The sequence below is a fragment of the Rattus rattus genome, chromosome 6 (genome assembly GCF_011064425.1).
Source record: "Rattus rattus isolate New Zealand chromosome 6, Rrattus_CSIRO_v1, whole genome shotgun sequence".
Taxonomy (NCBI): Eukaryota; Metazoa; Chordata; class Mammalia; order Rodentia; family Muridae; genus Rattus; species Rattus rattus.
In genome coordinates this window covers 150,775,213-150,789,521 of record NC_046159.1, presented here as the reverse complement: position 1 = coordinate 150,789,521, position 14,309 = coordinate 150,775,213, and the positions used below count along the sequence as shown (strand labels likewise).

Sequence of the window (14,309 nt, the reverse complement as noted above, 5' to 3'; positions counted from 1 at the left end):
AAGAGAGGGAGGCAGCCAGACCTCTTCAGAACAGCAATGCGCGTCAGATCCATTGAAAGGATGAACCCACAGAGGAGATTGAAAGACTGTCTAAAGCAGCTGGGGGAGGAGGTCAGAATGGTATTGTGCTTTAGACAAGTGAGGGCCGGTCAGCTCGGCCACACTTCACAGATGGGCCAAGTAATAGGAACTTAGAGAAATACTCATCTGTTTTTATAAAAAGAACTATTTTGTTTTTTGGGGAAAGCAGTACATGGCTCCTTTTCTAGCTTGGTACTTCCCTTGAATACATACCTTAGTATGGTGTCGTTTAGAACAGAACTGCGTAGCTCTGTGAAGAAATAAAGCCCACAGTTAATTCATCACAGAATTCCTTGTTAATTGAAAGAAAGATTTACTGATGATTTTTGTGTTGGACTTCCTCGACAGATTATTCAAAATTATGTTTCACATTCTAACAGCACCAAAAGAAATATGGGTTACAGGAAAAACTGCATTTAGATGGTTTGCTTCCTCCTGAAAGTTAATCTGTTTTCAGGCGTGTTCTCTGATTGTGCTGCATATGTACCAACTGTGCGTGTGTGTGCACAAACGCAGTCTTATACCCTGCTATCGAAACCTAAGCGTGTTACACAATATTATTCACACCAGTACTTGTGTGTCGGCATAACATCCCACGGCCTCAGCTCTTCTCTTCTTGAGAAACTTATTCATTAAGTCTTTAGTTTCTGACTCCTCTCTAGTTCCTGTTACAGCTAAGGTCTTCTGGGCTCGCGTGTGAAAATCATCTTCTGTTGTTATGTTTGGCCGGCTGTTTTCCTGTGAGTTCACTACAGTTTTAAGTGGTGGAAGAGACCAGGCGCTGGAAGTAATGTGGCAGTGCTGAGGAAAGGCCACCACAACTATGGCGCCCAGTGGGAAGCAGTGTGGTCATGGGGTTGGGTGGGGGTGGGAGTGGAGCGGGCTCGGGGTCCACCGTGACAAAAAGACTGGTGCTGTATCAGGGCAGAGCAAGTCCTCTCCAGTCCTTGATTTCTGTAGGTAAGGATTCTTTCTGAGATCTTTACAGGGTGGGCCATCAAGCCACCAGACTCCTGAGGTCACCAAACCTCTTTCCAACGAAACCCTTGATTTTCTCTTGATTTACAGCTGTGGATGAGACCCTTGATTTAGCATGTTTATCTAAGGTCTGCAGGCTTACTTGCCCTTTATAGAGACCACTGGAAAATTAGTTAAAAGCCATGCAAACTATGAAGCCTTATGTATTTTTACAGTTTTTTTAAAAATGGTGTGTAGGACAGGTTTTGACACTCGCCACACTCATTCTGGTATGCCCGTGTGAAAATGTGTCACCAAGATTGGCATGGTTTCAAACACTGTAATACAGCACTCGGGGGCTAGAACAGGAGGATCAGGAGCTTGTGGTTCCCTGGGCTATATGGTGACCTTGTCTCAAAGTAAATAATTGTAGGATGATGTCATCACGCAGGTGCAGGCAGGTAAAAGACAGAACGAGGCCTGTCATTGGACGAGAAGGAAGGATGGGCGGGAGAAAAGTTTTAGAGAGAGGAGGAGACTGGAGGAGGCGTGAGAAGCAGCCGGAGAGAACACGGAGGCTGATGTTAAGATTCCTCTCTGCAGGGGCTGGGGATTTAGCTCAGTGGTAGAGCGCTTACCTAGGAAGCGCAAGGCCCTGGGTTCAGTCCCCAGCTCCGAAAAAAAGAAAAAAAAAAAGATTCCTCTCTGCACATTTACAGGTTGTTATGAATGTTCTTAAGGGATGGATGTGGACAGGGCTTTGTATGTCTAGGTGGGCAATTATATCTTATAAATTGGATCAGAGGTTATTGGGTTATGTGTTCTTTCATGTGGCGAATTAAGTTCAAGAGAGTATGTGGCAGCCGGAGACACTAGGCTACCATGGAATTGGGATGTATATTTCTGACATGGTGGCGACCTGCCTTGGGAACTGGATGGGTAGAGAGATTGCTGCCAGGCTCAGAGAGAAGCCATCAGCAGTGTGATATGGGATGGAGCAGAGCGGGTGAGAGGCTTTGCTGACTGAGATGAAGATGTCTTCCAGATACCTTGGGGCACTGTGGTGCCAGATCTAGTGTGGGCTAAAAGACCCCACTTTTTTTTATATAATTTCATGGCAACAAATAAATAAATCTAAAAATAAAAACGTGTTTCAAAGCTGAAACAGAAATGGCTAATGACATTGTGGCTGCCAGATAAGTTAGGATATACTTGCTCTAATGTTCACATTCTGTAATGCCTGGGCTATTTTTTCCAGACTTTCTATAAAAAAATAAGTATCTCAGAAAGAAAGCCATGTGAGCTATGAGAAGATGAACCTCGTCATTATATTAATCTGCTTCCCTATCCTTTATCTACCTCACTCTCAAGTGGAAGACGTGGTTTGCTTACAAAATCGGTCAGGTGTTCATCGGAGAGATCAGCCGAACATGGCTGTTTCCCCTGAGTATCCTCTTTTACCTACAAGGAACACAACTCCACCAGCAGGGACAGTGATCTTATTTCACAGATGCTTCGAACAAGAATTTGGGCAAGTTGAACACGTATTTTAGGTGGCTGAATGCGTAACTCAGAATCCCTGAGACCCAGTGTCCAATCCCCGGCATATAAAACAATTCCTAGGTAATCCTGTAAATAAAGTGGGACAGTTAGTCCTAGGTCTAAAAGACCCTTAATTAGTCCAAAACACCTCTCTAAAGTTTTAGCAGCATTAAAGGGAATGCTCAGTGAGAAGATAAAAGTTTTAAACAAATACCAGCTGATAAATCTAAAATAAAGGTCAGAATTTAAAAAACCATGTTTAATAACTTATTTAGGCAAGGATCACCAAGAAATGCTAAAATCAGAGATCAGAAGGTTGTTGTCAAACTCTATCCTAACAGGCTGAAAGAATTTACTAAATAAGATTTACTAAATAAAGGAAAATACGCTTCTAACGGAGCCATGCAGTAGTGAGCCCTAGGTCAAGTGTCCCAGCAGCACCCCCAGTTGTAGTTGACACAGGGACTTCTGGGGGTGGGGGGATGCAGCTGCATTCAGGCACTATTAAGAGCAAGCCCAGGCATAAGCAGGCAAATGCAGGTTATGAGACATTGTGTATATTAACTGGCATTTGCTCTTCAAAAAAACCAAAAAAATAAAAATAAAAAAAAATCCCGGGCTGGGACGATAGGTCAGTCTGTAAACCGTGAGGACCCGAGTTTAATCCTCAGATGCACACATGCACACATGCACACATGCACATTCATAAATGAAGAATTGAGCTAAGGGATATGAAGATTTTCCTTCTAATATTTTTCGAACCTCCCTGTAAATTTGACTGGTTTCAATATAGGGTTGGAAGACGTTTTCTATTTGTGTTGGTGGTGTTCCCGCCAGGGGTAGGATGACTCAACCAGAGAAGGCACCCCCATCCCAACACGCTCCCCACCCCCGACCTTCAGTAACCAGTTCATTGCCGCTGCCCATCTACATTAGCTAAACAAATCCAGATGTCAAAGCGGGAGAGACGTTCAAGAAATGTCCAGCTCTCAAAAGGCCGTGTGTGCATGGATCTGTTCCTGGCAGTGTTCTGTCTCCCCTCCCACTAATCCCAGTGACCCCAAGCCCAACTACTTTCCAGCAACTCACATTCTCCAAATGAAGTCCCTGCTCATGCCGTTTCCTGGGCCTGAAGGCTGTCCCCATTCTATTTATTGCTTGTCAGAATCACAATCTTTAGGCTTAATAAGGTTTTCTTCCTCTTTGAAAGTCCTGCCAGACCAACACCCTTGCCTTCCGATTGGAAGCAGTCATAGCTACTGAGCGGTCCTTACACTTACTTCTCTTGAAACACAAACCCCTATTTCCTTGCGTTTGGTCACCGTGGCCCAGTGCTTCCACACAGGGAAGCTCTACTCATCTCTGTCACATGGGTGAGGTGCACATTTCTTAGGATCCTGTGTAGGGACTTAGGACTTGATGCCTGCTTTCTTTTGAACCCTAAAGCGTTGAGACCCCATCCCTCGGCAAACCTGATTCTATACCATAAGCTTTCTTTCCCTGTGGATTCCCGGGCACCTTGGCTCTCTGTCCTTCCGAGCTGAGGGCTGTGGAGAAGCAAAAAACGCTTGAGCCGTGTGTTCTCACAGGGCTGCGGCCCTGCAGATGGCTCTCCAGACCACCACACCAGCTGTTTGCCTGTGTGCCAATTATTAGGCAATTTAGCCTCTTTAAAACGTTTTTCCTTTTATTGAAAATAGACTCTCTTCTCACATAATATATGCTGATAGGGTTTCCCCTCTCCCAATTTCTCTCCACTTTCCCTTCCATCCAGATCCACTCCCTCTCTGTCTCTCAGAAAAACACAGGCCTCTAAGGGACAACAATAAAACACAGCGAAGTATAATATAACGAAGCCGAAACTACCGCGTCAGAGTTGGGTGGGACAAACAAAAGGGAAAGAGCCCAAGAGAAGGCACAAGAATCGGAGACCCGCTTGTTTGAACACTCAGGAATCCCACGAAAACACGAAACCGGAAGCCGTGACGTACACACAGGGGACCTCGAGCAGCTTCCTGCAGGCCCTGTGCGTGCTGCCTCAGGCTCTGTGAGTTCTTAGCAGCCTTGATCATGGTCACCGAGAGGGCCTTGCTTCCTTGGTGTCTTCCGTCCCCTCGTCCCCTCTTACTCAGGAGCCTCAGGCACTGAGGGGAGGACCTGATGGAGACATTCCATTTGGGGCTGAGTTTCTCAAGGTCTCTTGCTCTGCCTGTTGTCTGGCTGTGGGTATCCATATCTGTTCCCAGCTTCTGCAGGAGGAAGCTTCTCTGGAGACGAACGTAGCATCGTTTTATACTCTGGGAAAACAAACCCTGGCCCCTGTAAAAGGACTCAGGCATCCGGCTGGCCTTGGGAGAACAAGAAAGACTTCATAGCTAAACGCCAGGGCTATGCTGCCAGCTGCCCTTTGCCGACTGAGGCCCAGAAACCCCATCATACTGGCCTCTCCTCCCTTCTCCTCTCAGTCCCTCTCAGCCAACCCTGACCAGAGAAGCAATACCAACCAGCCCGTAGTTTTCTCCCTTGGAGCAATCTAAAGAGTGGTGCAGAAAATCACTCACTGCGCCGTACGGTTCTACATCTTGCCATTCTGCTCCATGCTGTTGTGGAACGCTGGCCTCTGAATACGGCAGCCGCTATGATTTTAATCAGAGCAGCCACACAGGAGACCCACAAGGCCAGACCACTGGCATTCTTCCCTAAGTAGGAGGTGGGAGAGTCCTTAGACCTTCGCCTGAGATCCCAGCCACTCGTTCCTCCTTCTGCCCGTCTTAGCTGTATGGAACTGGTCCAGCTACTCATGGTCTTAGGAGATGCTGGAGTAGCCATGAGGTAAAAGACTGAGGAAAGAGAAGAGCAGGGGTGGGTATGGGGTTCTGCTATGGGGAAGTTCATCATGGGATAGGTTTTTGGTGAGAAGGTTGATTGGGAGTCACCAACGTTCTACACTACGAGCAACTCATCCCTCATGCTCCTGGGAGCCAGCGAAGTAAATCCGTTAGTTCACCAAACCGACTTGGGTGGGATTGTTACTTTGGTCTGCCATTGGTGTGCTCTGAGTGAACATTTGTGTCTCCCCGGGAAAACTTAAGGTGACAAATGCCTTAGACTATTCTGTTCTTCCCGTTCAGCATGAACGTCCTGCCAGTTTTCCTGGCAGCTCTGCCTCTCCCTCCAAGACTCCAGGTAGTGTCATCACCGGTCACTGATGGTCAGGAGGTGGGCTGTGGCTTCCAGGCTCTCGGTTTCTTACTCAAAAACTGAAACGAAGGCTCACACAAAAGTCACAAGGGAAGTTTAGTCGAAGCAAAGTGGCAGGTCAGATACACTGTCAAGAGCGAAGCTGGCCCCATGAGTGAAGGCACTCAAGGGCCCCCACTGTTGCTTTGGGGTTTAATTTTATAGTGTTCCAATTAAGATTTTGGTCACCAGATGTGTATTTTGGGTGGTCCTTGCTTTAACTGACAGGTTTTGATGACACAGGACCTCATTGGCTGTGCGTGTCATTTCCTACAGTGCAATCACATGCACACCCAACATGTGACATCATACGCGTCAACAGATGATCACGCAGATCTGAGCCTAACCAGCAAAAATATGCGACCCACCGGCAGCATCTGAGCCCATCTTGGGCAGAAAAGTGACAGGAATATTTTATGATTTTTTTTTGTTGGACAAATGTTAGTCAATGAAGAGTGTTTATTGAGGTGAACATTCTAGGCATGTTTCATTTAATTGGTTTATTTATGGAACCGTGCAACCAGCACCAAGGTCTATTCCCAGAATACTTTCCTCACTCCAAGCCAGATGCTCAGCTTGTCTCACCCTCCAGCTGTTGCAGGCAAGCGTGGATCCACTCCTTTTCCATATATTTACCTGTTCTGAACTCCAGTAGAGCGCGTGGTGTTTGGGGTCTGGCTTCTTCCACTTAGAATCATTTTCCCAAGGCTTATTCATACACGGCGTGTACCAACACCTCCTCTTACCGACTGGCGTTCCGCTGTAGGGATAAAATGCATCTTGTTCACACCCCTTGGTAAATGTTCGTGTGTGGCTTCTGGGTAGCACTGCTAAGAACACGTGGGCACAGGTCTCGTGTGGAGAAATGCTTTAGTCTTAGTTATAAACCCCTAGAGAAGTCTCACCGCCAGGCCCTGTGCTCACCCTGTCAGACTGGTTTCCAGAATGGCTGGTCCACATTTTCTCCCAGCATTATGTGTCAATTGTCCTGTACCCCCGCTCAACACTCTTTCTGTCTCTTCTTGATTAGAATCATCTTAGTAAATTAGTTGTGGTATCTCATTATGTTGCTTAAGCATCAGCTAAAATCCGAATTCACAGTTGAGTACATGCACTTTAATGAGCAATTATAGTCGTAAACATAGCATCCCATTTTCATATTCATATTTCAATGTAAAAGTATTATTATTATTATTATTATTATTATTATTATTATTATTATTAATGGGTGTATATGTCGGGGGTGCATGTGCCAAAGCTCACGTGTGGAGGACAACTTTGTGGAGTGTATTTCTCCTTCTCTCTTTATGTGGGTTCCGTAGACCGAACTCTGGTCCATCAGGTTTGTATGACAAGCGCTTTTACCCTCAGAACTACATTTCCAGCCCCCACATCTTAACATTTAATGATTTTTCGAAGTGCTAAGAACATACAGACTGACAGGTATCTTATTTAGCAAGTGAACTTCTGTAGCTTAGTTTTGAAATCCCCAGCTTGGCGACATAGGTAAAATCCTACCGCCTCTGAGATCATTCCCTAGAAGATCTCTCGAAGGATGCTATACACTCTGTACTTCCAAATGTAGGAGCCGGAGATGAGCTCTGCATGTCTTGGAATAGCCCAACTCCTCCAGTTCTTCTAGCTTGAAACAAACAAACAAACAAACAAGCCGCATCCACATCTGGAAGGCAGGCTGTGTGCGGGCTCCGCGAGGCTCTGAGAGGAGGAGTCAGGAAAAATAAGATGTCCTAGCAAAAGGCTCCACGGTCACCATGCAGTGAGGGGCGGAGTCACTGCATTTGGAGATCGTGCACAGGACCCTTAAACAAATGGGGACATCGCCGTTAAAAAAGAGGCTTGGGGCAAGTGCTTGCTCCTTCGATCTGGCTTCTAAAATAAAATCCTTCCTTTAAATGAAAGTTATTTAAAGGGGTGAAACGATCTAATATTTGTGTAAGCTATTTTTATTATGGCTCAAACATTGCCATTAATCATAAACAGAAGGACAGATAGGTCCCTGGCTGTTTCTGACCCGTCTCCATTAGAGGGGCCTGGACTCATTGAATGGGCAATAAATCCTGCTCGCGTCAACCTGACGGAGTCCTGAGATGATCTTTACATAAAGCAAGGGCAAAGAGGCTGAGGCTGTGTCTTAGTGGAGAGCCTGGCGTGCCTGGGGTGCTACATTCATCCCCAGCACTCCCAAGCATGCAGGTGCGTGTGCACGTGTGTATGCGCAAGCCTGCATGCACACACACACACACACACACACACGCACACGCACACACACACAGACTCACACGCACACTCACATACACACGCACACTCACACACACACACACACACACACACACACACACACACACTCACACAGCAGGGTGGCATCCATAAACCAATTTATCAATTCATCAGTGCTTCTCAGAAGGTTTCGCCAGTCAGTTAGTTCTTGGGGAAACTCTAAGACTTGGCATTGTTGTTGTAAAAATATAAAAAATAAAAAATAAAAAAAGTAGGGTTGTCCTTTGCCTTGCTAGGTCCAGCACCTCGGTGCCCCAAGATATCTGCGAGATATCTTGGCGGAAACACATCCCAACTCCGCAGGGGCCCAGTGTCTCAAACCCTCACATAAAAGAACACACAACACAATAATCTTAGATCGGATTGATAAGACATAATTGCCCACCTATACATACAAAACCCAGTACCGTCCATCCCTTAGGAACATTGATAACAACCTGTAAATACACGGAGCAGAATCTTAACGTCAGCCTCCATCGTCCTGCCATGGCTTCTCCCCCTCTCTCTCCCTCCAGTCTCCTCCTCTTCTTTCAACCTTCTCTCCCACCCATCCTTCCTTCTCCTCCAATGACAGGCCTCCTTCTCTCCTGTACCTGCCCCTCACCTGTACTTTACAGATTCAATGGGGAGAAGGTTCTGGTGAAGTCACCTAAGTCCTGAGTCTGTGACTAGGCAGCTGTCCTTGGGGCAGTGGAATTAGCATCAAAATACAGATAACTCCAGGGCAAACCACAACATGACTTAGCACAGTCATGCGCACAACAGAAGGGCCAGTTTTATCTTAAACCTGAAAAGACCGCAGGCTATTGGCGGTTGCTCGCGTCTCTAGATCTTTTAATAAAGGTCTGTTCTCTTTCCCTTTCAGAAATTAAGCTTATGAAATGAGCTAAAAGTTTGAGATTTTTCTTTTCACTTAGGAGTGAGTAAGAACCTACGGACAAATTCCCTAGCTCTATAAAGTGTTTTCAAGTGAAGTCAGGGCACTCGGTCCGGAGAGCATTTATCTGAGCACAGCTAGAAACAGGCGATGTCTTACGGAGTCTTCTAGCTCTGGAACTCTGTAGCATCCCCCCCCCCCCAAAGTATTCAAGACAACTGAAAACTCTATTTAACGCTTTACTAGTAACTAACACTAGTAATTTCCTTGCCAGCGTAGCCCATGCTTGTTAGGTATAAAGAGGTGGGATCCAGGACGTGCCTTTATTTAGCCTGTGTCAGTGATCACTCTTCTACGCTCTAAGTTTGTAAAATCGGCTCTCGGCTACGTCCTGTACGGAATTGTGATTACAAAGTGATTTTTACATTTCCAGGGCCTGGCCATACTTTCCAGACACAGAAAACTGAGGGAAGTCTCTCTGTCTGAGTGCATCAACATCACTGACTTTGGAATTCGGGTAAGATGTTCAGGGTTTTCTGCCGAAGGTTAAGATTAAAACCTAAGCCCCAACTGAATAAACTTTGTAAGTCACGATAGGAAAGGATGACAGGAGCCGACTCACACACGGGACTGGGACTCGCTTACGCTCACCGGGGCGTCATGATGTGAAGCTAAAATGTTCACAGGCTCCTGTTCACACACTCGCCCTCACCTTAGTGTTAATGCTGTGGAGAAGGCCACGGAGCCTTTAGGAGATGTAGCCTGGCTGGTGTGGTAGCTTTGGCCTTCCAGCAGCTGCAGCAGCCCTGGGTCTGGCCTGTCTATTCCATGTGAAGAGAGGGCTTTCTGTCAGGCCATGGCCACAGGTCTGCTGCTATACATTGCCTACCAGCATGGACGGATGCATCTCTGAAACCATGGCCAGCACCTGCCTGGGACACAAAGAACCACTGGTTCTTAGCAGGGCCTCTGCGGCCTGAGGTGGCAAGGAAGCTTTGTGGCCTCATCTCTTCCTCATCTACTCCCTCCTGTCTCTGTGTCAGTCTCATAGGATACACAGAGGCATTTACTTGGAGAACGAGGAACATCTGTGTGGCTCAGAGTCCTTGCATATAGCGAAAATATTCTATAGAATGGAATATCAAGATATCCGATCTAACCGCGAGAACTGTGGGGGTTTAGACACTATAATGATATCGAGGTTGAGTTATGTAAACACAGTTTGCAGTATACCTCGACGGAATGAACAACGTCAAGCAGGTGATCGATGAGTAAGGTGGATTGTTGTGTTCCATAAGAGTTCTAGGGAAGGGCAAGGGGTCATCGGCACGTCCTGAGTAACTTGCACACTGCACACAAGCCGTAACAAAATGTTTTAGCACTTTAAGCATCTAAATGAATGAGCAAGGGGGGAAGAGAGGGAGAGGGAGGAGAGGGAGAGGGAGAGGGAGGAGAGGGAGGGAGGAGAAGGAGAGGGAGGAGAAGGAGAGGGAGGAGAGGGAGAGGGAGGAGAAGGAGGGGAGGGAGAGGGAGGAGAGGGAGAGGGAGGAGAGGGAGGGAGGAGAGGGGGAGGAGGGAGAGGGAGGGAGAGGGAGGAGAGAGGGGAGAGGGAGAGGGAGGGAGGAGGAGAGGAGAGGGAGGAGGAGGAGAGGGAGGAGGAGAAGGAGAAGAGGGAGAGGGAGGAGGAGGGGAGGGGGAGGAGGAGAGGGAGAGGGAGGAAGGAAAAAGAAGGAGGGGAGAGGAGAGGAGAGGAGAGGGGAGGGGAGGGGAGGAGAGGGGAGGAGAGGGAGAGGGGAGGAGAGGGAGAGGGAGGGGAGAAGAGAGAGAGGGAGGAGAGGAGAGAAGGGGAGAGGAGAAGCGAGGAAAGGAGAAGAGGGGAGAGGAGAGGAGAGGGGAGAGGGAGGAGAGGGAGGAGGGGGAGGAGAGGGAGAGGGAGGAGAGGGAGAGGGAGGAGAAGGAGAGGGAAAAACCATTACCTAAAACTGTGCTGGTCAAGGGAGAGGGACATGAGGACAAGGAAGAAATGAAAATTAAGCATGGAAAACCATTAACCCACTGGATGCATCACATAAAAGAGGGAGAGGGAGGAGAAGGAGAAAACATAGGGAGAACACTAGGCTAAGTGGAAGAAAGGAAACCACTGAAGGGAAGAAAGGAGCGACACTTTCTTACAGGGATAATAAACAAGTTAACTCCTCCAGTGATGGGTGCTACAAGCGTTAGCTGAGAAGTCTGCAGAATGTGGCTGAGCATGACAAATTTGATGACTTACCATGACGTTTGAAATGCCCAACTGAGCAGTGTTGCAATGCTTAGCGACTGGGGAGCTGCAGAGGCCTCTGGGTCTAAGCCTGGGCTGACCAAACAAAGGAAGACTTGACCTAGACGCCAGGAGTACGCAAGCTGGGAAGCAGACCCGGCGACATGACTCCGGTTTGTTTGAGAGAAAAGACTGTTTATTTGAACCAGTAGCTGGTAGTTAGTTCAGTTGTGGGTAATTATGAATGTTAAATAGGAACCGAATGAATGAAGGCCAAAGTAAGAGTTAAGAATATTGACAATCTAATCTCGAGTTCCACTTCTCAGAGAGGAGGCAGCTGTATTTGGCCAGCGAGCGAATCTTTCAGAAGTATTCTAGTGTATGGCTATGATGTTAGCCTCTAAATATCCATCATGCTAGAAGAATGCTTCTTGGGATAAGGCTGACTAGGAATCATAGACCATCACTTTCTGCCACTTGCTTTTGATGCTCTGGGCTCCAGGCACCCCCGCCCCCCCCGTGCCTACGTTTATACTGTTTTTAGGTGCTGGAGAGTCTAGGCAAGAGCATGCACTCATGTTAACTCTACGATCATAAAGCAAAATTCTGGCACATCTTTAAAAAAATTTAAACTTTCAAAATTGCTCTGTATTTTCACTGATCTAAAGATATCTTTTTAAAAGAAGCATCAAATACAGAATTATTTCATTATTACTTGCACAAGACCAGATGTTCTATTCAGAAACAATTCTCTTTCTCATCATCTCTCCCTTTTTTCTTCCTCCTTGTTCTTGGTGTGTGTGTGTGTGTGTGTGTGTGTGTGTGTGTGTGTGTGTGTGTGTGTGTGTGCTTGTGTGCGTGTCCTGACTCACAATGCCTGAGATGGGATACATGAGTCAGCTCCCCTTAGCAACAATTTTTGAAAAGATCAACATTGATTTCTATTTAGTTTCCAGCATTAAGTCATGCAATAGTCATCAGAGTATGAGATTTTGATAACTACACCTATTCTCCGGAGATGAAACTGTGTTCATGGGTTGAAAGGGGAAGAACAATGAAGGCTCCTGGTAAAACTGGCCTCAGTCATTGGCCTTGGGTGCAGCAGAGGCTCTGAGCTGTCCTGGACGGGGAAGTAGAAAAGGCAAACATTAGCTGTCTTGGCACCTGGCTCCTGTGCCCGGGGAAACCTTTGCAGTCATCTCTCTCCCGGGAAGCATTGACTAAAACGTCTATGATGGAGAAGCTCCCAGAGAATCTCAGGCTGTAGAATGTTTTTAAAGGGTCCTAGGAGAGGAATGAAATGATTTCTTGGTAGAGTTAAAGGGGGGCGGTCATCTGGTACTTGTTAAAAAAGCAGCAGCCACAAACCCCGGAACCATTAAGAGCTTCATTTTGGAAATCCCTGCCGAGTTGACTATCCATGCTAAGGACGGTCTCCTGAGCTTTACGACAACACAGAAAATGCCAGGAGACTCATGGGACGCGGACTCAACTGGGGGGACACAGAGACCAGGGCTTTATTGTTTCTTTATTGGCTGTGAGCAAAAGCAGCGATCTCAGCACTGTGCTGCTCTTGACGCTAATGTGTTTCCAATTGTAAGCCGTCCAACAGGATCTGAAACTTGCCAGACATCAAAGGATGTGGAATTCAACAGCCTCTCAGAGTCCCATAGCATATAAGGTCCCAGGGGATTCTGGAGCGCCGGGTACCATGTTTTCTTGGCAAAGAACGAGTGAAGCTGAGTAAGCCCTGCCCCGGGCCTGGCTTCCTGCCCACTCCCACCATGAGAGCCAGGAGACAGCTGAAGTTTTGCTGAGTTTCACAAATGACCCACACATCTGTTATTTTCATGTAAGTGTCCACAGAGAAGAGCTACAGGAGGACTTGTTAAAAGCAGGACACTCCTTAGGAGGCCTTTTCTGCCGTGTGTGTAAGAGGAAACTTGCCTAAAGTTAAACAAAGCCTGTCAGATTGCCGGCAGGCAAAAGCAAGTGCCAGGATCCACTTCTCCATGACAGTATGAGTCTATGCCGCTATTTTTGATCCCTCTGCAACGCACCTAGGATTTGCCCATTGTGTTCTGCCTGGTGTGAGCTCAGAAGGGCTGTCATTCACTGGCTGTGGTTTCCAATGGCTGGCAGGCCCATCTAGAGTTTCCTTGCTGGCGTTTCCTTTCTAAAGCCCTCATGACATCACAGGTTAAAGGTGGCATCCCAGGCGGGCAGGCCCGGAACTCCCGAGTCTACGCTGAGACGGAAGACAGCATTTGTGATGCTTCTGCCAAGTGCTTCTGGAGAACACGTGCCTGTCTTCCCAAGCCCATTCTCTCTCTCTCTCTCTCTCTCTCTCTCTCTCTCTCTCTCTCTCTCTCTCTCGTCTGTCCATCTATCTATCCATCATCTCTCTCTATATGTGACGATGTATAGATGTTTTTTATTTCCCTCTTGCACATGAGGAAAGTTAAGGTTAAAAGTGTGTTAGGGTCGCATCGACCCAATAGATTCTTGCTCTGAGAGTTTTCTGCAAGGCTAGAAGCCCCTCTTGACTTGTTCATTCTGCTATATCCTGAAATGAAGGGCCAAAGTTGTCCCGATGGTTCCCGAACTTAGTTCCTTAGGAAGTCTGAGATGCAAGAGACCATACTTAGTTGGCCACTGGTCTCCGTTGCCATTTTCCCGAGAAAAGGACAAGAATAGAAAGGGTGACTGAATAGAAACTCAGCAGCTTTCCCTCAGACTCACGGCCTAATTCTTCCCCTGCCCTTCTTGCGTGCAGGGACTCTAGAGAGGCCAGGAAGCCTGGCCTCACCTTGGCAGAATGGGAAATGTGCCCGCCACGGTTGTCCTTTGTCCAACCTGGCTCGTTTTCATTTTTACAGAAATCCTAAAGCCAGAAACTATTCACTGCAGGATATCTGATGAGTCTGCGTTTCTTTACTGCAAACACAAATATAAAACAAAAAAAACCCTGTTTCTAGTTGTGGTGTGGCTCAGCCCTAGCGCGCACCTTCCTGATTACTGTAAACGGGATGAAAAAAAGCCAGCGGAAGGTCA

General features: G+C 47.1%; 1 protein-coding gene across 2 annotated transcripts in view; it reads left to right on the top strand.

The window, feature by feature from the left end:
- Fbxl13 (F-box and leucine rich repeat protein 13) overlaps positions 1 to 14,309 on the top strand; it is a 190,702-nt gene that overhangs the window by 161,516 nt on the left and 14,877 nt on the right. For both annotated transcript variants that reach the window (XM_032907076.1, XM_032907075.1), the window contains one exon: positions 9,429 to 9,512. In XM_032907076.1, coding sequence (XP_032762967.1) covers positions 9,429 to 9,512 — 84 coding nt within the window. The remainder of the gene's footprint in view (positions 1 to 9,428; positions 9,513 to 14,309) is intronic.